This window comes from Echinops telfairi, unplaced genomic scaffold, assembly GCF_000313985.2.
Source record: "Echinops telfairi isolate 266 unplaced genomic scaffold, ASM31398v2 ScPeMD7_2;HRSCAF=8, whole genome shotgun sequence".
Classification (NCBI taxonomy): domain Eukaryota; kingdom Metazoa; phylum Chordata; class Mammalia; order Afrosoricida; family Tenrecidae; genus Echinops; species Echinops telfairi.
This window is the reverse complement of record NW_022103898.1, coordinates 11,615,275-11,637,964: the sequence shown is the minus strand read 5'-3', so window position 1 is coordinate 11,637,964 and position 22,690 is coordinate 11,615,275. Positions and strand designations below refer to the sequence as shown.

The window sequence follows — 22,690 nt, the reverse complement described above, 5'->3', positions numbered from 1 at the left end:
GGGGAGTGCCCAACGATTCTTTCACAGGGGTTGCCTGATTCATCACAGTAGCAAAATGACAGTGATGAAGTAGCAACGAAAATAATTTTATGGCTGGGGGTCACCACCACATGAGGAAAGGGTCGCGGCATGAGGAAGGTGGAGAACCACTGTTCTAGATCAAAGGAGACTACAGAGACAGGGCTGACCAGACACAATGTATTTTCTAGGGTAAACCTTTTGCTATTATTATAACTTCTGGTAACACTGAAATTAATACACAGGAAGGGGCTGCAAAGGTGGGGATATCCCTGGGTAGTGTGATCAGTTACTGTCTTTGGCTAAACTGAAAGGTCTGTGGCTTGAATCTACTCTGGTTTGGTCTCAGTCCACCCAGGCTCAATGCACCTCAGAACAAAGTCCTGGCAATCTACGACCCAGAAAACCAGCCATTGAAAAGCTTTGGGACCAGAGTTCAACTCTGACCTACATTGGGGTGGCCCTGCAATGGCACTGGCAGATACCTGTCCTTCCTGGGGTGACAGGTGACTGGGCTGAGAGCCTTACCAAGCTGCTGCTGGCCTTCCCTGCATGGCCCTCCATCTGCTGCCAGTATTTCTTGGATTCTTGGACGATGTCTTCGTGGGTCATGCCTGGGAGGGCGGGAGGGGCACAGTTTCCTAAGAGTGTGGCAGATGAGAGAGGTAGGGCATGTCTTTGTGATAACAGGGCCCCACAGGGCCTAGGGTAAGAGCTCCACTCGTAGGAAAGCCCTGCCCCAGATGGATCCTGTGCAGGGGAACCCCTCATCCTCGGGCTGTTTGCTCATCTCCAAAATGGGCACAAAAAGCCTGCACTGAGCCCTTGGGGTGTGTGTGTGGGTGGGTGGGTGGGGCGCTGAGCAAAGAAAGCCACAGGAAGTACAGACGTGTGTGGCTCTGAACCATGGCCTGGTATCACCAACACCCCTACTCAAGAACAGTGTCACCAGTGCCCCAGTACCCTGCTGTGATCCCTGTAAGGGGTCAGCCTAAGTCTCACTCCCGTTGGGTAGCCTCTGGCTCACGGTTCTTCAGGCTCTAGGCCTGCCCAGCTGCTTGGCTCACCAGCTTATGGTGGACAAGCTCAGTAAAGGGCACCTTACCCTGGTGGTCCAGACCCTCCCACACCTTCCCTGCTTACCTGGCCTGCACAGCTGAGGCCCAGGCAGTGCCTCTCCCAGGCCCCATTCTCTCTACATCCCTTTCCCACAGGTGACTTCTCTTTGACCTTGTCCTATGGGCTCTGCCCTGTAGCAGCCACTTGTCACTGAGTGCCTGCTGTGCTGGTACTGCCCCCCTATGACCACGTTCCTAGTATTGAGTCCCTATTATAATACTATACTTGTACCATACCATACCCCACATCATACCATACCCCATACCATACACCATATCATACATAATTACCATACACGATACCATACCCCACACCATTACCCTATGCCATACCCTATACCATAGCATACCATACTCCATACTATAACATACCATATGCCATTCTGTAACATTCCATACCACAACTGTACCATACCACACCCTACCCCATACATCTTACCATACACGATACCATACCCTACCCTACCCTACACCATCCTATATCATACCCCATATCATAGACCATACCATATATGATAATATACCACCTACATACCCCCATACCATACCACCATAACCCATAGCATGCCATATACCACACTCCATACCACACCCACACCATACTCACACCATGCTCCATACCACAACATACTATACCACCACACCACACAACACTTCACTGTCTGGGCTGGAGTGAATCTTGGAACACTGAACGCCGTCTGAGGACAAAAACTTGTGTCCTCTGTGATGGACAGGTAGCACACCTGCTCGGGGGAGCTCTGAGGTGCCCCAGCATGCACACCCCTCTGGAGGCTCCTGAGGTGCCCCACCCCCAGCCACCCCTCCCCACAGCCTCCTTGTGCATTGGCCCCACCCACGCGCTCACCTGAGTACTGCTGCAGCAGCCAGACCTTGAGCTCGATGAAGCTGTGGGCAAAGTGGCAGCTGTCCTCCCGCAAACAGCCATAACGCACCTCGTGGCGGCACACGTCGAACTGGAAGTGCTCTTGGAACTGGCGGATCTTGGAGTACTTGAGGGAGGTGGAGCGGACGATGTGCACCAGGCACCTGGAGGGAGGGGCCCAATGCGGTTGGCAGTCCCCGCAACCCCCTTGTACCCGCCCAGTCCTGAGGGCCCAGGGCAAGGCAAGCCCAGGGAGGCTCCTCCCATGAGAGCAGGGGTCCCAAGTCCCAGTTCTGCTGCTTCCCTGGAGCTCTGACAGGGGCCAGCCTGGCAAAGAGTGGCCACAGGAGGAGGGCAGTAGACACACTGCTAGGGGTCTGAACGAGGGTGGGCTGGCAGGTGGGGAAGCATGCCCTTCAGGTTCTCACCAGGTGCCCGGAGCTGGTCTGCACCTGGAGAAATCATGGCCAGATGCCCCCCAGCAGGTCAGGAAGCATGACCCTCCCCACAAGCCTGACCATCAGCGTGGTCAGCTCCTCCGCAGAGGAGCACGTGGGGGGCTTAGCGGGCAGAGGACAGAAAGCAGAGCACTGGACTCAGGTCTGTCTGACACCAGGGCTGGGCTCCAACACCCCCACTGCGGCAGAGCCATGGGGAGCAAGGAGGAGCGAAAGTGGGTGCCAATCCATCCCACCCCTCCCCTCGACTGTCTGCCACTGAAACAGAGGAGTGGCTGGGACAGGAGTCAGGAGCCTGGCCACATCCCTTGTCAGCTGAGAAAGGTCCTTCTAAGCTGCAGCCTTCTCCTCTGTAAAATGAGCACTCCCCTTGCTGCCACCTCAGGAATGAGAGTGCTTAGGGTGGGGAGGAGCCCGACAGTGACCCACCCAGGCCCATGGGTGACCGCCGGCCCAAATCTGGCCCCTTGCCTTGGCAGCCAGGGACACCGGCTGGCCTCAGCTGCTTCCCCAGGCAATGGTGTCCTGGGAGGGATGACATCCTCCTGTTCCTCCACCCCCACGGGGCCAGGCCCGGCCCACTCACTTGTTGTTGTAGAAGCTGTGCTTGGCAGCCAGGTTTGAGCAGACAGACGGGGAGTCCTTGGTGCCCTTGCTGATGATCCGGGGTTTACTGTCAAAGCAGATCTGCCCAGGAGGGGACGGGCTAGGACCCTGTGCGGTCACTCAGGGAGGGGGTGGGCTAGGAGTGGTCACTCAGGACTGGGGAAGTAGTCATCTGGGGAGGGGGTAGTGTGTGGCTGCTTGAGGAAAGGGGTGGCAGGACCTTGCATCCCCTATCTTGGGTCAGAGCGGATCCCTGGGGGTGGGGCCTGCTCTGCGGCCGAGCTGACAGGTGACCTGGGCCTGGGCTCCCTTCCTCTCCCCTGCCCACCTCTTTGTTCCCCCAACTCCAAATCCCTGGGGCTGAGAAGCTATTTCTGCCTAAACCTCTGTCCCTCCCTGTGAAACGTTGCACAGGGTGTAACTGGCAGGGCAGGGGCTTTGAAACCACAGGCTGCTGCCCACTGCGGCTCTAGGCCCCACTGATCCCTGAGGGGCATGGGCTAAGGAGGCCCAAGATGGGCACTCTCCCTTCCCCCTTCTTGGGTCCACACTGGGCCTGGCCTGTCGTGGCCCTCAGCGTGCTTCATGAACAGCTGCACAGAGCAGCAGAAACACAGGGAAGGTGGGGAGAGGGGGGAAGAGAGGCCACAGACACCTTGCTGGGAAGAGCAGGCAGCACTGAAGGTGTGCGGGCACCCTAGGGCAAGCCTTGGTGGGCCTGATTTACAGCGACAGGCTGTGAGAACCTTCAGCAGGGAGACCCGCATGGGCTGAAAGATCAGGTTTGCACTGAACCAGCCTCGGGGAACCTGTGTCAGCTCTCTGAGCCTCAGCTTCGTCATCTGTACAATGGGCCAATCAGATGAGACCTGGAGCGATTGGCTCAGTCTGGATGGGAGCGGTTGGGGAAGACCAGGTAGAAAGGCTATCATCCCCCTCTCTGGCCTCCCTGTCATGTGAGGGTCATCACTTCCCAATCAGGCCTCCCTGTCCTTCACTGAATGAGGGAGCTAGCTAGGATCTGGATTCCAGCTCTAAGGGACATAGAGTTCTAACATCTCGGACAGTTGGAAGACCTGCCGGTGCGATGGGGCTAGCCTCCTGAACCTCCAGGCCTGACAGTCCACGGTGGAGTGGGCTGAAGACAAAGTATTCCCCCAGGCAGGCCTCCACCATGGACTCAGGGGGCAGGCAGGTGGGTACCTCACAGAGGAAGGTGAAGATGCCCTGGTGCTCCTTAAGGAGCTTTGCGATGGTGAGGCTGCCCCGCTTGACGCCCCCCAGCGGGTCGAAGAGCAGGTCACGGTTGAGGGTGCCCTTCCGCTCCTCGGTCCACACGGCGATCTCCTCCTGATGGTAGGCGAAGGTGCAGTTATCTCCGTACTTACAGTCCTGCTTGTTAATCATGTCTGCAAAGAGGCAACAGGACACGTGCCGCCAGGCGGGGACAGCAGCCCGCAGTGCCACCACTGCCACCATGGTGCCTGGTGGCTCACGGTGGGTCACAGCTCTTCTCTGCCCCAGGTGAGAGTGGTTGGTCGGCCTCCCGTAGGGATCTGGAGAACAGAGCCCTTCCCAAAGCTCAGGGGCCCCTCTCTGCTCGCTCAGCCGCCCCCACCCCACAAGGTTGCCTCTTTGTGGGTCAAAGACAATGGATGGAATGAAGAGGACTTTGTACGAGTCCACACACCTATCTTTTCTCGTCTGGAGCCAGAGAGAAGGGAACTAAAGATACAAGAGAAGAAACCAGTCTGCAGGACTCACGATCAACCCTGAGACCAGAAGAGCTAGATGGTGCCCCACCACCATCAGTGACCATTCTGATGGGGCCGCAACAGATGGACCCCTGGATAGAACAGGAGAAACATGTGGACAGAACAAATGTGTAACAAATCTAGATGTAATGGACCAGTTGAGACTAAAGGACACCTCAAGATACTCTATTAACCTGGAATGGAAATTACCCACTGCAGACACCTTTTAGCTGCATTAAAAGACTCCTAAATAAAGAATATTACCCATGAGAACTGTGCACCTTTAAAAAAACTCATCTCCAAGACCAAATGGCCAACAAGGCCTCCAAAGCCAAGACAGAAGGGTGAGGCGACAGGGAAAGCAGACGACCAGAAGGGACACATCCAGAAGGGAATGAATGAGAAGGTGATGCCTCTGGAAAATGCGACCAGGGTCCCTGAGAAATATGTGCGCCGCCCCCCCAAACCCACTGCCATCGAGTTGATCCCCACTCCCCCATAGTGCTCCCAAACCCACTGCCATCGAGTTGATCCCCACTCCCCCATAGTGCTCCTGGTTAGGGCTTCCGAGGCAATAAATCTTTACAGACAGCTCCATCTTTTTCTCTCAGAAGTAGCTGAGTGGGTTTGAACTGCTGACCTTGAAGCTCACAGCCCAATGCTTATCTCATGGCACCACCAGGGCTCCTTGAACAATATGCCTCATAATGATTAAATGGGAATCTAGACTTTCACTGAAATCACAATACAATGTCATTTTAAAAATCAATAAACAGATGAGTGCTTTTCCCCCCTAGACCATTCACCAGAGTACTGAATAGCACCAAGTACTAATCCCCAAGTACTCGGTACTTGGGACTCGGTATCCGGAGAGACCAGTCCCTGGAAAAGGACAAAATGCTGGGTAAAGTGGAGGGGCAGTGGGAAAAAAAAGATCATCAACCAGATGGATTGATACTGTGGCTGCAACAACGGGCTCAAACACAGGGGCCAGTGTGACGGCACAGGGCTGACCAGGCGGTGTTATGGTCAGAACCCATTGCTTGGCACCTGACAACATTCTCCAGGACAAGCACAGGGGGGTGCTCCGATCTGGGCTCCAGGATCAGGCAGACTTGCACTGGGATTCAAGAGGATGACTCTGGGCAAGTTCTGCTCTGACCCATAGCTGCCTTTTCCATACACCGAGGACATTACATTGGATGGGTGGGTGGACTAACTGAAATCAGAAATAATACGCCAGAGGGCCAGGGGCTGGGGAGTCTAAGCGAGGGACTCAGGATGAGACTCGGTGCCCTGCCATTTCCTGGTCTCTTTCCTCCTCTCTCCCTTGCCCCTCCCACTCACCCCACTGGCTCCAGAAACACAAGGAACTGGGAAACTTTCCTTCTAATAGACTCCAAACCCCCCTCCATCCAGTCCAGATGCTGACTCACAGCGACTCTATAGGACAGGGTAGAAGTGCCCCTGTAGGTTTCCTAGACTGTTAACTCTTTAGGAGAGCAGAAAGCCTCATCTTTCTCCTGAGGAGTGGCTGGTGGTTTCAAACTGCTGACCTTCTGGGTAGCAGCCCACCTCGGAACCACTATGCCACCAGGGCTCCTTTGAATGATAGACAGGCCCATGAAAATCAACAGCAACAGGAACTCGTTCCTCGGAATAATCACAGGCGATCAAGAGGCTGAAGTGTGCCCAGAAGCGAAGATGGGAAGGCAAAGGAGGCAATGGGGACCAGGGCGGGAGCGGGGAGGATGCTGACACACTGTGGGAGTGTGGTTGACATTCAGGAACGGACAGACCAGTGTGCCCTGTCAGTTCCCTCTAAAGCACAACACAAACTGCAAAACCCAAACAAAAAGAACAGGACCAGCGGACGGCAGGTAAATCAGTACAGACTGCGACCCGAGCGGTCTGTCGGCTCTGCCCTGAGGTTGGGGTACAGGTGGGCTCGGGAGACACGGCCAGGAAAGGCTTCCCAAGACCCCAGCAGAGGCTTGAAGGAACAAAGGGAGCGCATGACAGGTTGGAGCGTCAGTCTTGCTTCATGTGCATCAACAGAGAGGGCATGGTGGGCCCAGAAATCAGGTCTCCATCAACCGTTTGAGCCTCCCGCTCCGAAAGTCCAATGCCCCCTGACTCTGTACAGAGCCAGTTAGAGGGACAAGCCAGCTATTCTCACTCAGATGTGGTCTCCGCCTGTACCCCGAGAGCCTGGGGTGGGCTAAGGACAGTCTGCCATCCCTCCCAGAGGCTGTGATTAGAGCAAAAGGGTGGGCAGGCCCTCCATACCTGCTGCCACACACACACATACACACACACACCTTTACATAGGTAGTAGGAGCCCACGAAGCTGGTCTTGGTGGGCCGGGGCCGGATGCGCTTCCAGGTCTGGTCGTCAGCGCTGCGGAGCCGGCCCAGAAGGATGTCCCGCTTGCACTTGTGCTCAAGGCCCTCTCGGAAGGTGTAGTCACCTGCCCGGGGGCCTGCAGGGGGATGGGACAGCGGGCAGGGTGTGAGGCCAGAGAGAGCCCCAGGGGCAGAGCCAGCAGCCATGCTGCCAGCCAGAAAACCCACCTCTCCTCACCTGTACCCCCCACCAGCCCCGCCACACCCTGCCACAACAGCCCCCTCCTAGAGTCCATGAACAGTTCTAGGCTGTGAGGGTTCTAATTTCGTAGCGCAACGTGCACTGAGATGAAGAGTAACTGGGATCCTAAGAGAACAGCATTCTAGATGTTCAGGCCTGTTCTGCTCATTCTGGCAGATGGAATTCCCTAAGAATCCGGAGCATCTAGGAGCCATGACTATTGAGTATTAGCTCTGGGGTTCCTTCCTGAGCTGCTGCTTGTCCTCTAGACAGGAAGGGCCTAGCAGCCGAGGACTACATTTCCCAGACCCCTCTGCTGCAAGGATTCTGGGTAAGGCTTATTTCAAGTCCAACCAGTGAGCTGCAGTCTCTGTCTGGCTTCAGCACTGGGTGTTTTTGCAGCAGCCTGATGGGCCTGTAGGCCACAGTTCCCAGCCTGTAGGGTGAGACCTAGCCAGCAGACTCGCTGTGTCACTTCCTGACCTTGGCCTCGGCGTGGGAGCAGCACAGGGGGCCTCCTGGCCTCGGATCACCCAGCCTTGGAAACAGTGTTAACTCCAGTATGGAGTCCCTTCCTCGCCAAATGCCCAAATGCGCGGAGCAGTTTCTGTTTGGCTGCCCGCACCAGTGGCAGGTGTGCCAGGATTCTAGTTCTGGGATTTTCTAAACTTCTGCGATTCTCTGATCTCTAGGGAGGAGGGCATGGCGTCAGCAGCCGCGGCCTTACCTGTCTTGGGGTAGCAGAGCTGGCAGGCCTGTTTGAACTCATGGGTGGCAGCCAAGGGGTTCTTGATGAGTAGGGCAGTGTTGGGCATAGAGGGCTCTGGCTGTAACAGGAGGAGGTTGCCCATCTTGGGTACAGGAGTGGGGCTGGGACCACCGGGGCCCGTCGGCGGCACCAGAAGGTGCACTAGGACCCTCCCCAAGTCACACAGGAGCTGAATCACAACTGGGCCTCTCAGCCGGAAGCTTCTTGTGCCCTGGCTGCCCAAGAGCCCCCCATAAGGCCTGGCCCAATCTTGGGAAGCCCCTTGGGGGCAATGGGGATCTAGGTCCTGGACCTTTCTTCAGATGAAAGCCCACCACTAGAAGCAAGGAATGAGAGGGGACCTAATTGGGGCTGGTGCACCCCTTGGCTTCGGTCCCCAACTGCATGGACCCAAGCCATCAGCAGATGGGTAGGAAGACAAGACTCGGAGGGAGGAGCCATGCTATTAGCCTTTGGGCTGAGGACAGTACGGGCAGCCTAACTCCTGGGCAGATTCTCTGATCTTAAACTGAGAACCTGGCTGGTCCGGAGACCAGGGATGGGACCCACCCCCAGGAGGCCACTCAACCTCTCTGGCCTTGATGTCCTCTTCCATCAGACAAGGGGGCGGGAGGGTGGGGGGGGCGCTGGAAGAGGTCACCTCTGGCCCGTCGACTTTGAGGGCCCTTCTTCTGGGCCTCTGCGTTGGGAAGTACCACTCCCTGTCAGAAGGCTCACTCTAGCCCAGAGCCCGGGACCACTCTCTCGCCTTCCCCTGGAGGACATAAGGGGCCTGGTCACAGATGGATTCTGTCCAAGGCACTCACCGAGGGGGCTGGCTTCTGACAGCTGCTTGGGGGACGATGGTCCTGGGCATTGGTCTCCTCTGGGCAGGAAGAATAGGAGTCACCTGCCTGGCTCTGGAGGGCTCAAGGGGCCATCGCAGAGCTGCTGCTGAAGTGTTTCCAACTCAGAGAGGCCACCCCAGGCTACCCAGCCTCCCCTACTCAGGCTGATCCCAATTGTCCCTGTTTCCCTGGGGTGATGGGACATGAGGTTGACCTTGGAAGACCTGTCAGTCAAGCCCTAGCATGTGGACTTCATGGTGAGGACAGTGGGAGTGTAGACATGTTAGTAAGGAGTGGGTCATGCTTGTCATGGTCCCCAACACTACCACCCCACTGCCTCTCCAGCCAACTGCTCTGCTGGTCAATGTTTGCTCATTGTCCTCTCCACTTGGCACACGGGAGACCCTCCTTCAGGACCCCTCTTAGTCACCACCACCCTCCAGGAATCTTGGCCCTGAGGCTGGGGACCTCCTCTGAGCTCCTCCTCCCCTGGGAAGTCCCCCTTTAGCTGGGCGCCCTCACAGTTCCAGAGTGAGCACTCCTGGCCATGTGGATCCACTTCCCCTTTGAGTGCCTGACCCCCAGCCTACAGCACGCTGGGCACTGCCCCCCACCCGCCACCCCCGCATATCAGGACCACTTCTGGCTCTATGGGCCCTCGCAGGCCCTTTCTGAGCTGCAGGAGGCACCGCAGGGCACTCACTGGCTGCCTGCCCTCAGCACCTTCCTCAACCTCCCCAGGAGGACCCCGGGAAACTGCATGGGGAGGTGGGGTGGGGGCTGAAGGTGCTTCCCAGGCCTCACCCACGGAGAAGGAGTCAGGTTTGTCCAGGGAGCTTCGGGAAGAGCCAAAGCTGTCCAGGACATCCAGGCGGCTCTCGGAGTACTGCAGCAGGTCCAGAGAGTCCAGGGCAGAGCCGGGTGGGTCGAGAGTGTCCAGCACAGAGGCGGCCAGCTTCTTGGAGGAGTCCATGACAAGGCCGAAGGAGGCAGGGGGCAGTGGGCTGGAGACGGGGATGGAGCCGCCCACCACTGGCGGCAGCAGCGGTGTCCCCCCGGGAAACACGGGTATCAGCCGGGGCAGCTCAGTGGGCAGGCCACTGCCGGGCAGGCCACCCTGGACCAGAGACTGGGAGGGGGACAAAAAGGAGGGCTCAGAGGGGAGCGCAGTGTCATCGGAGGCCCCGGCTAGCAGGAGGTGGCCAGCTCCGTCCAGGACTGTCAGCTCCCGGCCTATCCAATGGCTGGAAGCCGGGAAGCCTCCGTGGTGCTTCTGGTTATACAAAGGGGCTTCAGAAAGGTCACGGAAAGTGGACAGCGTCATCTTTCCACGAGCTCTGTGAAGGCCCCTCGTATGCTACCTCTTCATGACCCTGCTCCCTTCCTAGCCCTCAGTTTCCCCTCGGGGGCTAGGCTATGAGGAGGGATGTGCTGGTGTCCCAGGGATGGGTCAGGGGGCCAGGAGGCGGTCGTGCAGCCTCACCAGTGAGTCCAGGAGGGTGTCCAGCTCTGGACCAAGGACATCACTATCCGAGAAGTCGTCCAGGCTCTCAGTGCTGGGGAGAGCCCGGCTGCTGCCGTCCAGGATGTGGGGGAACAGGGACATCGTGGGGGTGCAGGGCAGGGGGGCCGGGGAGCCTCGCAAGTCCATGTAGCAATCTGTGGAGAGTGGTGGGCTCAGCAGTTGTAGGGGCTCCTGCTTGGTAGAGGGGGAAGGGGTCCCAGGGCCCTGGGGTCCTCCTCTAACACTGTCTGTCTTCCTGCCTGTGGCTTCTGCCTGCCTGGCTGCCCATCCCCTTGGGGGACACTCAGCCTGACCCTCAGTCTCCCACTGGCTCCCCGGTGGGCTGGCTCAGGGCTGGGCGGGCTGGCTCCTGACTGAGACAGGCAGCACTCTCTCCAAGGGGCCCTCTGAGAACATGCCCTTCCCAAAAGCCAGTGCGGTGAGAGGAGAGATGCCGAGAGGTGGCCTTCCCGGTGGGTGGGGGGGTGGGGGCGGCGGAAGTGGACGGACAGGCCACCTGGAAAACGGCTCCCTCTGGCCCGAGGGGGCGGCTGCTCCTCAGTCCCTTCTCTTTCACCCCTCCCCCCACGGAAGGCCCCCAGGTGAGCTGCTCAGAAGCCTCGCCTACACGTCTGGGGGGTTGAGGCACCTGGCCTCCAGGGGTCTTGGAGTGACGGGTAAGATCTCCCCTGCCCCAGGCTCCCTATCTCTGGCATCAGGGACACTACCTGTTTCGATGTCATCGATGGATCCCAACCCATTCGAAGTTCCCTGTGGAGACGAGGGAGGGGTGGGTCAAGCAGATGGGCCCCTGGGAGCCCTGACCCTGCCCAGGGGTGGCCAGAGCACCGGCAGAATCAGCACTTTGGCCATGTCACTGGTCCTGTGGCATGGGCTTCCCACATTTCCCGCCAGCTGCTTTTTTAGACCTTCGATTAAGGGGGAGATGGAGGCTCAGGGGCCCTGGTGCCCAGGGTAAGGGTGGCACGCAGGGTTAACCTGGTGGGGACTGCTGAGCAAGGGTCCACAGGAAGGACCCTTCTCCACACCTCTTCTCCGCTCTGTGCCTCAGTCTCTCCTTGGGCACAATAGGAGGCCAGCCCTCACAGCTGCCCCTGACTTTCCAGAGCACCTCAGAGCCCACCCAGGCAGCTCCTGGGTGGTGAGCAGGCTGAACTGGGCCCCTGCGCCCTGGGGTACTGCCCATCGCAACCCCCACGGAAACCCTTCTTCTCAGTGGTACAGCCCCTCCCCCTCCCCCTGGCTGAGGGACAGGACACTCGTTCAGAAGCCGAGGCCCCAAAGCAAAGGTCACACAGGTAGGCCATGGCCAAGGGGGCCCTTATCTGTTGGAGCCCAGCCAGAGTCTGCGTCCTCTCCTCCCACCTCGATGCAGCGGAGGGGCAGTGACCGGGGGAGGAAAGGACAGGCAGGTGGGGGGGGAAGGGAGTGGCAGGAGCAAGGTGTGGAGGTCCTGGCTTGCAGAAAGGCCAGAGAGGGGGGCAGCTGCCAGGCTCAGAGTGAGAAAGAAGGGCAGCGGGCAGCAGGTTGCCCGTCCTGGTCCTGGCCAGAGGCCTGTGAGTGTGCAGGAACCCACGCATGTGGTTATGGTCACAGGAGCCACGTCTCGGGAGGCACGGGGGTGCTGTGGGTCCCAGAGCTGAGTCCGGTCACCTCCTCTCCCCAGGACCCATGCCTGGTTCACGGTAAGGGTAAGAGGACAGCATGGAGCCTGACCCTCAGCCTGACACCCTTGGGTGACCACCGGGGTCCCTCATACCCCAGAGAGGACACTGCACAAAGCCCTCGGGTGGGTGCTCAGGGTGGTTCTGGGGTGGGGGAGGGGCTCTGACCCAGCCTCCATCTTACCTGATCGGCCACACTTGCCGCCATGCCATTGCTGAGCAGAGAAAAGGTTTCCAGTTCCTGCCAGGAATTGGGGGAGGTATGAGATGAAGGTTCTGGAAAGATGCTCCGGTCCCATGAGCCAGGGCAGCAGAGGCTTGTCACGGCCCATCAGGGTGCCCCATGCTCTCCAGGCTCCCTACCCTGTTGTCTGGCTCCTGCTCTTAGTGTTGGCGTTCCCCCAGCCACCCGTGGGGTCACCAACAACAGCCTCTTGTTGGACTTCCATCAGCCAGAGGCACTTGGGGGGTCTAAGTGTCCTGTCTTGGGGATGAGGAGACCAAGGTGGCGAGGGTGTCCCGCTTGCTCACAGCCATGGCAGAGCCTCGGGGCCACACCCTGCCCTGCATGCAGAGCTTCCTGACACGCATCCAGTGCCACGGGGCACATCTTGATCAGAACAAGCCCCACAGATGCGGGCATTTTGAAGACACAGGCACAGGGGTCATCAGAGGGCACCGGGCTGAGGGACAGCATGTCGGCCTCTAGGCCTCTCCCCCGGCCTCACGAGGCAGCGGCTCCGCAGCTGGGGTCTGCAGGGAGCAGGAAGCACCGGCTGTGTTTCCAACATTTCAAAGTCATCCGGGGCTTCCAGCCAACAGAGCAGGATGAGATGGGTCACCCCTCCCCTTGTCCTGTCCAGGCCCTGGCCACCCCGCACCCCTCTCTCCTAAGGACACCTGATGCTTCCTGACAGTTCTCCCCTCCCCATCCCAACCCACCCCAGGCCCAGAGCCAGCTACCTGAGGCCTCTTGTATGCCTTCCGAACACGCAGCCCGAGCTTCTGAGCCAGCTCCTGACCGAGCTGAGTCACGCTTTCATCCTAGAGAAGGGAAGCAAGAGAGGGAGAGGTGGGGCTCAGTGCTTCTGGACACGTGTGGCCCTGCAGGGGGCCACTGCCAGCACCACGTCACAGACAAGGAAGCCTAGCCTCACAGGTGACGCTTCCAAGCCACAGCCAGCGTCTGCCGGAGCTGCGACAGGATGTAGGCTTCTGTTTCTCCTTTTGATTTTAACCCGCATTTCTTCTTTCTAAAATCCCACCGACAGTGCAAAAAAGTTAGGAGGGCCGACTACTGGTGGACAGGTTTGGGATAGTTAAAGTTTATTGTGCCAACCTGACTAATAAACACATGTGGGGTTAATTGAAGGGCGGAGCCTCGCCTTTCTTGTTCTCGGGGCTCTTGCTTTGTGATGGTCGGACCAGGGTGCAGCTGCCTTAGCCAGCTCCCTGCTTCAGCAGGCAAGGCTCACTTCCTGCAAGACATCCCCAAGAAGAAGCCACATGGACCTATCCTGATGCAGCCCTGGGTGCTGAAGCAGCTGTGTGGAGACCCCTGCTAGTGCTGAGATGCTTACACGTTCACTGATTCAGCTTTCTTCCTGCAGTCGGCATCATTGCTTGTGTTTTGTGAGATGGAGGACTTTGTGGATTGGTGTCGGACATGTGGATTAATGGGCTAATGTTGGACTTGTGGGCTTGGGCAGCACTGGGTTAGGATGTTTTCTTGATGTGCACTTACCCTTTCTATAAAACTCTCTCTTATACATATGAGTTTCTGTGGATTTGATTCTCTAATGTACCCAGACAAACACATTATGATACCTTGGGAGTGAGGTACTGGAGAAACAAATCATAAGATGGAGAGTAGATGTTTGTTTGACCTCTCCCTCATGGTAATTTTTCTTCTTTGTCTAGCCAGAGGTCAGATAAAACCACACTGTTTTGTTGGTTGTTTTCTGGGAAAAATATGGGAGGTATGAAAATAAAAAGTTTGTAAGCCCACTTGCTTTCGGCTATTAAAATGTGATCTTTAGATGGGTTTAGGCCATGCCTGCAAAGAAAGCTTTGAAAAGATAGGCCTCACCCAGTGCTTTGGAGTACTCACGAAACAATGGTCTTTATCAGAAGCTGGAAAAAAATCTGGAACCATGAAGAAAACTGAATGTTAAAGGGAGCCTGTGAGCAGGCTGAAATGCTTGCTAGGTTCTACCTGGATCTACTTGTTGAGTGGAAGTGGGAGAAATGCAGCAATAAAGAGATGGGTTGAATTTGGCCACTGACACCTGTGGACTTGGTTTACATGAGAAAAAAAAAAAGACGAGAGCAGGTTGACTGGTCTAAAGCTCATGACTTAGCATGAGGGGGCTAGGCTTGTTGAGTATCTGTGAGAGTCCATGGTCTAAAGGCAAGGCGACCAATGGGCACCTTGTGGAGGCTGAGTGAGGCAGCCCACATTGTTGACCAGAGCCTGACCAGATGGAGATTTTTGAGCCTGTGAACTGGTGCATATTGTTGCTGACTTTATGGATGGCCTCTCCAGATTTGATTTTGATTATGGATGCAGATTTCACAAGGTTCCAACTGGAATGAAGATCCTTCATGTCGAAAAATATGATTGTCTCCTCAGAGCACTGGGTTGATGTAAGTGGGTAGTATATAAATTGGATACCCAAAACTGGGGGATAAAGGCGTAAAGTGGTTAGCTAACAAACCTACATAATTGGGGGAACATATTCACAGGATTATAGGACTAAGGTGTAGGTGTTACTTAATTGCAATTGTGAGTCTAAATATTTAGGTACAGGTGCCAAGTTGGCAAGGGGTGGATTGAGATAGTTAAAGTTTATTGTGCCAACCTGGCCAATAAACACATGTGAGGTTAATTGAAGGATGGAGAGATAAATGGCTACGTGAGCCTTGCCTTTTGAGTTCTCCGGTCTCTTGCTTTCTGATGGTCGGACCAGGGTGCAGCTGGCAAGGCTTTACTGCAAGACATCCCTGAGGAGAAGCCACATAGACCTACCCAGATGCAACCCTGGGTGCTGGAGCAGCCGCATGGAGACCCCTGAGATGCTTACACGTTCACCGATTAGGCTTTCCTCCTGCAGTCAGTGTCATTGCATGTGTTTTGTGAGATGGAGGAGGACTTTGTGGATTAGTGTCGGACATATGGCTAATGCTGGATTTGTGGGCTTGGGCAGCACTGGGTTGGGATGTTTTCCTGATGTGCACTTACTTACTCTGTATATAAAACTCTCTCTTAAACATATGGGTTTCTGTGGATTTGTTTCTCTAAAGTACCCAGACTGACATAAGGCTGGTGGTTCCAAACTGGTCAGAAGCACCGTGGAAGGGAGACCTGGTGATCTGCTTCTGAAAAATCCGTCCCGAGAGCCATGGGGGCAGTTCTAGTGCACTCACGGGCTCCCGGCCACTGCCAGTCACAGGGACCGAGCTGTGACCGTGAGCCAGTGCTTTTCCAAGGACACCCAACCTCTGATAGATGTGGAGCTGTCGGCACAGAGAAGGACTTCATCCCAAGGCACTTGGGGGCTCAGTGGCCTAGTCCCCAGGGCTGTACCACCTGTATAAAATCAGAGGATGCCAGGTCCCTGAAGACACAGGTGTGGCCATTTAGTGTAGCCTTGCTCAGGGGATGGATACATGAGGAGGCATGTGCTCAGTTGGGCCCACAGCAGGGACAAGCAAGGTTCCCCACTGGTCACTGCCCATCGTCCCCTCCCCACCTCAGGACCTGGGTGCCGGCATCAGTCAGCCCCTCTCCTAAACGGCAGCTTTGTCTGCTCAGTGCACAGCAGGTTCGGGCTACAGGTCCGGGCCCTGAAGTCAGACAGCCCGAGTCACCGTGACTGGGCTCAGCTACTCTCTCTGTGCCTTGGCCCCTCCTCTTTAAAACGCAGACGATTCGAGGAGCGACCTCTCAGAACGGAGGCCAGGGTTGGTGGGTTAGGACACCGGTAGCGGCATTCTAGCCGGACTGGGTACACAGTCGGAGCGTGTTTCAAAATCAGGATCTGTGATGCCATGTCAGGGGGCACGGGGGCTCCGGCGATGCCCTGGCAGCGGAACACTCACGTGGGGCAGCGCCAGGGAGCACCGGCTGCTGCACTCGTACGCCTCCTTGTGGCGGCCCAGCTCGGTGAGGGCGCGTGCCTTGCGGAACAGCGCCCGGATGTTCTCGCCGTCCAGGCCCAGCGCCTTCTCGCTGTCCTCCAGCGCCTTCTCGAACAGGCCCTGCCGGGGAGGAGCCACCAGTCAGGCCCATCACTCTTCCCCCCTCTCCCCACCTGCCAGCTGCCCTTCCCTGAGGGCTGAGGGAGGATGTAAGGATCGGGGGTGGGGCTCACACCCCAGATGAGGGAGGCAGGCCAGGGTTAGACTCTAGGCCATGGGCACCTGTGTCCACTTGAAGGGGCTGCTGGTGGGCAGGAGGGTTGGTCTCTCAGATGTACCTCCTTCCCCGTCAGCCTTTGGTTCAGAACCGCGTGGATGGAGAACCACACTGGCGACTTGGCAAGGCAGCTTGGTGCACAGGCCAGACTAGGGAAGGCCCAAGCTCTCGGGCACCTGGTAGAATAGCTTATCCAGAACTTTCCCCGCTGGATGGCCAAGGCACCACAGACTGCTCCCAGCACCCAAAGCAGTGTCTCCCCCAGGGTCTGAAGACTGAATGGGGTCCTGGGCCCAGGCTCCATCCCTGGACAGGGAGAGAGGGGAGGCTGGGATCTGGTAAGAAAGAAGTGGGGCCAGATCGAGGGGGGGTGGGGTGGGAGGCGGGTACGGTCGGGGCTTGCAGAAAGGTTAGCAGACATGAGGGTAGCAGTTCTCAGTGCGGATTGCCCGGTGCCAGGCTCATTAGAGACCTCGAGGGCTCGGATACCAGCGCCCTGACAAACCCTTCTACTCTGAGTTGGCTCTGTGTAATCTCTGCGGGGCCCTCTGGGGCTGGTGGCCCCGACTGACAGGCTGGAGGCACGGAGGGGCTCACCATGGTGAAGTAGCAGGCTGCCCTGTTGACATGTAGCCTGCACAGGAGCTCCCGGGGCAGGGCCACCTGGTCCGAGGCGGCGTAGTCGGCCACGTTCAGCGCCTCCATGTACTGCACCAAGGCTTGCTTATAGTCCTTCTCCCAGAACAGGTCATTGCCCTCGGCAAACAGGTTCTGCACCAGCTTGAGCAGAAAGGCCTGCGGTGGGGAGGACACACACATACACACACACACACACACACACACACACACACACACGAGCCAAGGGGTTCAGGGGTCTTCTCCAGCCAGCCTCCTCCCTTCCCCAGCCCGGCGGGGGTCACTTACTTCATATTCTTCTTGCTTTAGGGGTAGTGTTGACCTGGCAGGGAAAGGAGAGGGGCACCAGTCCGGGGGAGCTCAGGGGTCCCAGCCTTGTAGAAGCCCCAGAGTCAGAGATGAGACCAGGAGGGAGGGGCCTATGAGCTAGGGTGAGGGGACAAGCAGCTCTGCCCCCCAAACAAACAAACAGACAAACAAATCCCATACTCAGTGGCAAGGCTGGAGGAACGTCACCGCTGTGCGTTTGCCAGGAGCAGGAGCTGGGGGTGAGCTGACTAGCTCAGTCTAGCTGCTACCTTTGGCCCCAAACCCAATATGGGTACCCCCCATTTTCTGAGAGGTCGAAGGCAGGCTGGTGGCAACCCTGCAGCAGTGCCATTTTTCCAGCCGCAGGTCTTTATTCTGTCCCCGGGTCTCATTTTGGTCCTTCTCACAGCGTTCAACATTTTCACAGTGCCACTGCTCACACCATAAGACGGCGGTAAGGAACCAAGAGGGATCGACACCGTGGCTGCAACGATGGGCTTGAACCGAAGACTGTTTAAGACCTGGCAGTGTCACCTTCTGTTGTGCATGGGGTGACTCTGAGTTGGAACCAACTCGACCACACCTAACGACAACAAGGAGCCATGGAGGCATAGCTACTCATCGCAAGGTCAGGGATTTAAACCCACCAGTCGCTTCTTGGGAGAAAGATAAGGCTGTCTGCTCCTCGGAAAGATTTAAAGCCTTGGAAACCCAAAGGGGTAGCTCTGCCCTGTCCTATGAGGTCGCAGGAGTCAGCATCACTCGAAGGCAGGAAGTTTGGTTTGGGTTTACAGTGTCGGCTTAACTTTTACCTGCACTGGGAAACCAAAAGAAAGTGCATGTGACTGGCTTTCAGGAGATATTCACTTCACTGCAGTGGCCCGGAGCAGAACCCTCCATGTCTCTGAGGCTGCAGGCACGCTCCTCAGACAACAGTGTGCTCAGTCACAGGAGGGGGAGGGGAGGCAAGAGCAAGGCATGGGGGAGGCCGGAAGGCAGGCATTGGGGGCTCCCATGCTGGAAAGTAAGAGGAGGACAAGTGGACTCTGGTCATGATGGGGCTGAAGGCGCAGCTCAAGGTCAGGAAGAGGTGGGGCAGATGGGAGGGGGGAAGGTGGGATGGGTGAGCTTTGTCAAGAAAGAAACATCTAGACTGGGCTTTAGGGACAACCAGGGCTCCCACCCACCCTTAAGTCTCCAACTGCAGGCCATGGAAGCACAGAGAGGTCTCAGGCCCCAAGTTATAGAAGCCACTTGTCCCTGGACAATGGTACTCATTCCAGACCCAGCAGGTAAGGGGGCCTGGCACCCTCTCTTCTCCTGTGACCACCCCACAGGGGCTTGGAGGAAGATGGCCACAGCGAAATGGCCCCGCTGGGAGGGGAGCTGGGGGTTGTCTCCTGGTCCCTCATCTCACAGAGGGGAAACACAGACACTCAGAGAAGGGCAGTGACACAGCAGTCAGCATCAGAGCCCAAGCAGGGCCAGGGCCAGAGTGCAGGCTCTGCCTGATCCCCAGAGTGGCCACCATCACCTGGGCGAGAAAGAGCATCCTCCGCCATGAGGCATGGTCCACCACATCTGAGTGGCCTATGCCATGGCCATGGTAAGCGGAGATCTGAGAGGGCCTTGTATGGGGTGAGGGATTCCCTGGCTCCAGCCCACCCTCTTACTGACCTGGTCCTTCTTCCTAGCGCTGCCCCACCGATCTCCCTGCTGGCCTTGACTCCAGCAGCTCCCCCTTCCAGTATTAGATGCTTTGTTCAGAGTTCACGTTCCTGTCCCCAAAGCCCGTGACTGCCCAGCATCTCAAAGATGAAGCCCGGACATCTTAGCCTGGAGTTCAAAGCCCTTCATGAGACAAATTCACCACCCCTGACCCCTGCCTAACATAGCAGCACCCAAAAGAGTCCTCAAGGGCTGACTGATCTCCCCCGACTCCCCTGCTCCCTAGGTCCCTAGCTGGCCTGAGCCCTGTCCCCAGCTCCCTCCCACTGGAGCATTCCCTTCACTCCTGGACTGGACTGCTCTGATCCCCGCCAGACCCTGCCTTGTTCCAGATCCAGCTGAAGGCACTCCTCTCCCAGGCAGCCTTCCTGGAATGGCCAGGCCAAGACATGATGGTTCACCCACCGCTTCTGAAGGGCTCTGCCCCTCATCACCACATGTTAGAGAGGGGGACACCATGCTGACGAGACAGAGTTTTGCTCCTGGCCTCTGGAGGAGTTGGAAGCTGACCCTGGGCTAGCCTGGTTCCTTAAAGCCCAGGAGATGCTCCCACTTGGCCTGAGTCTCTTATCCGCTGACTAGAGCTTTAGTGGCTTCAAGAAGGGCTCTAGTTGATGCTTCTTGATGGCTGTCACAATGCCCTGTGCCCAGGAAGTACCCATAGATGTTTGCTAAGCCTATCAAGTGTTTACGTGAGAACTGTGTAAGTGTGAGGTAAGTACAACAAGACAGACTTTAAATGGAACAGGTCTGTAACCCAATCTTAAACTGCACAAATGGCTTGAATTTTACCAAAGAGGGCATTCAAATGGTGACCAAACATGAAAACGTGTCGTCAGCCATCAGACGCATGCCCATCAAAACCAAGGGTGATACCATTCCTCTTGCACTAGGCTGGCGAAACAAAACAAAAAGGCTACAATAAACAGAAAATAAACCAATGCCAATAAGAATACAGGGAAATTGGGGCCTTCACCTATTGCTGATGGGAAAGCAAAATGTTATAGCTGTTGTGGAAAAGATTTGTTTTTCTTTAACTTGAAAAACTAAGAATAGAACTACCAGATGACGCAGCAATTCCATTCTGAGGGATCTACTCAAAAGACGAAAGCAGAGGCTCAGACCGAGACACGCACCCCCATGTTCACTGCAGCGCCATTCATATTAGCCAAAAGTTAGAAGCATTCTAATGCCCATCAGTGGATGAGTGGATAAACAGCCAGTAGCAGAAATGAAATCTGGATACACGCTACACCATGGATGGAGCTGGAAGATATTATGCTAAGTAAAATAAGTCAATCACAGAATGACAAATAGTGTATGACTTCACTATTAGTATGTATGAAGACAAGAAAAGACAAATTCATAAAGACCCAAGTTTATTAGTAGTGTGCAGGGGCAGGAGGGTGGGGAGGATGAGTTAACAGCTATAGAAATATTGTGTTGCTTAAGGGTAGGGTGGCACAGCTGATTATTATAACTGCTATCACACACCTGTAAAAAGTTGAATTGGCAGAAAGAAAGGAAAAGCACTCATCAACTCCTCATCCACGCGAGACCAGAAGACCTAGATGGTGCCCGGTTCCCATTACAGATGGTTCTGAGTATGGCCATGCTAGAAGGATGCTTATAGAATAGGAGAGAAGTAGAGAAGAGAACTCACATTCTTTGGTTGAGACCAGAGGGGTCCTGGAAACTATTGCCCTGAGATAGACTTTAAACCTTAAATTGAAATTATCCCTTGAGGCCACCTCTTTAACTCTTTGTTTATAATGTAAAGAATATCATCAGTGAGTAATAGGCACCTTTGAGACAGTTCACCTATGAGATTAAATTGTCAAAAACCACTCCAGAATGAAAATGAGAAGGTCAGAGGGCAGGAAGTGAGAGTCCTGGAAATAGTACAACCCAAGTGCAGGGAGGAAGATGACACCCTGTGATAAAGGAGCCCTAGTGACACTGACGGGCAAGTGTTGGACTGGTCCTTGCAAGGTTGAAAGTTCACTTTCACTGGCACTCCTTGTATGGAAGACAAAGCAATCTGCTCCTGTAACAATTGACAGCCTCGGAAAGCCTATATGGGGTCACTATCGGTCAGGATTGACACAGTAGCAGTGGGTATTGACAGGCAAAAATGTAACCATTACCACTGAATTGGAAAATGGGAAACCCCATTTGCTGTGTGAATGTTTCCTTTGAATGTAATAAAGTATTCAGGGAATAAAACAGTATTGCTACAAGTTCATCCATGCAGGGGTTTATTCCAAACAAAACATGTTTAAACATGTCTCTGTGACCAGTAGATGGCTACAGGTAAGTTCCCTGAGAAGTACACCTGTCTTACACTTGTTAGTTGTCTTCAGATAAAAGGCCCAGTCAAAACAAGGCTTCAAGGGGGTCTGTTGGGATAAGGAAATTCAAGGCAGAGAGGTCGGCTCAGGAAGTTATGGGGGATGCCACAGGGGGTGGTCTTGGTAGATTTTCTCACAGGATACAGGATGACCATGGGGGCTTATTAGGGAGAAGTTTTAAGAAAACAAAAATCTGCACTGGAGAGAAAAAGCCCAGGAAGTTGCAGTGAGGAATTATTTCCTGTCCCGACACTCCACCTTCTCATTCTCCAAGGGAAACTTTACCCCATTCACTTGACTGTGTTTGTTCCCCAAATCCAAAGGACATTTCAAAGGACCACAGTTCGAGTCCCTTGAGGGTGCCCAAGCTGCTGTATTGATGTGGTGTAAACCAAAGAGCCAATGTCGGCTCATAGGACCCTATAAGTCAAGGGAGCACGGCCCCTGCGAGTTTCCAAGACTGTGACTCTTTACTGGAGGAGGAAACTCAGAAGGGTGTAGACCAGTGTTTCCCAAAGTGGGTGATATTTTCCCCTAGGGGGTGGGGTGCTGGAGAGATCCCAGGGGGCCGCAAAGCACTTACATATACTTTCTCTTGGATTATGGGCTATACAGCACAAACGCTTTTAATGGCTAGGGGAGCACTAAGTAATTTTTATTTTCCTGGAAAAGGAGATGGCAGGATAAACAAGTTTGGGAGGCTATCTTTCAGACCTGGGTGGAGGACATGTCGAGGAGCTGCGGGAACAACATGTTGCTATTTTCATTTAAGAAAGACATTTATGGTTTTGTAGCAATAACTTCCCTTTTAATTTCCTTTATCTTGCTCCCAATAGATTGTAAGCTTCATGTGAGCAGGGCCTGTTGCCTACATTCACTGCTGGGCCAGGGAGACTGGCACAGCTCCCGCACCAAGCAGACATCCAGGAGATGTTGGCTGCAATGCCATCTAACAGGCTTCACCTGGAGGGCTCATCTGGTGGCACGTGTACCCACAGACTAGCATACAGACTCTAACTGGGTCTTCCTTGCAAAATTTG

At 55.6% G+C, this 22,690-nt stretch overlaps 1 protein-coding gene across 1 annotated transcript in view; it reads right to left on the bottom strand.

Moving 5' to 3' along the window:
- ZC3H7B (zinc finger CCCH-type containing 7B) overlaps positions 1-22,690 on the bottom strand; it is a 36,686-nt gene that overhangs the window by 4,103 nt on the left and 9,893 nt on the right. The window contains exons 3-17 of the mRNA XM_004700686.2: positions 17,551-17,584; positions 17,224-17,421; positions 16,311-16,469; positions 13,173-13,253; positions 12,394-12,450; positions 11,253-11,295; positions 10,504-10,679; positions 9,825-10,149; positions 9,000-9,058; positions 8,152-8,251; positions 7,159-7,320; positions 4,287-4,492; positions 3,064-3,164; positions 2,002-2,183; positions 547-632 (exon numbers count right to left, since the gene is read on the bottom strand). Coding sequence (XP_004700743.1) covers positions 547-632; positions 2,002-2,183; positions 3,064-3,164; positions 4,287-4,492; positions 7,159-7,320; positions 8,152-8,251; positions 9,000-9,058; positions 9,825-10,149; positions 10,504-10,679; positions 11,253-11,295; positions 12,394-12,450; positions 13,173-13,253; positions 16,311-16,469; positions 17,224-17,421; positions 17,551-17,584 — 1,969 coding nt within the window. The remainder of the gene's footprint in view (positions 1-546; positions 633-2,001; positions 2,184-3,063; positions 3,165-4,286; positions 4,493-7,158; positions 7,321-8,151; positions 8,252-8,999; positions 9,059-9,824; positions 10,150-10,503; positions 10,680-11,252; positions 11,296-12,393; positions 12,451-13,172; positions 13,254-16,310; positions 16,470-17,223; positions 17,422-17,550; positions 17,585-22,690) is intronic.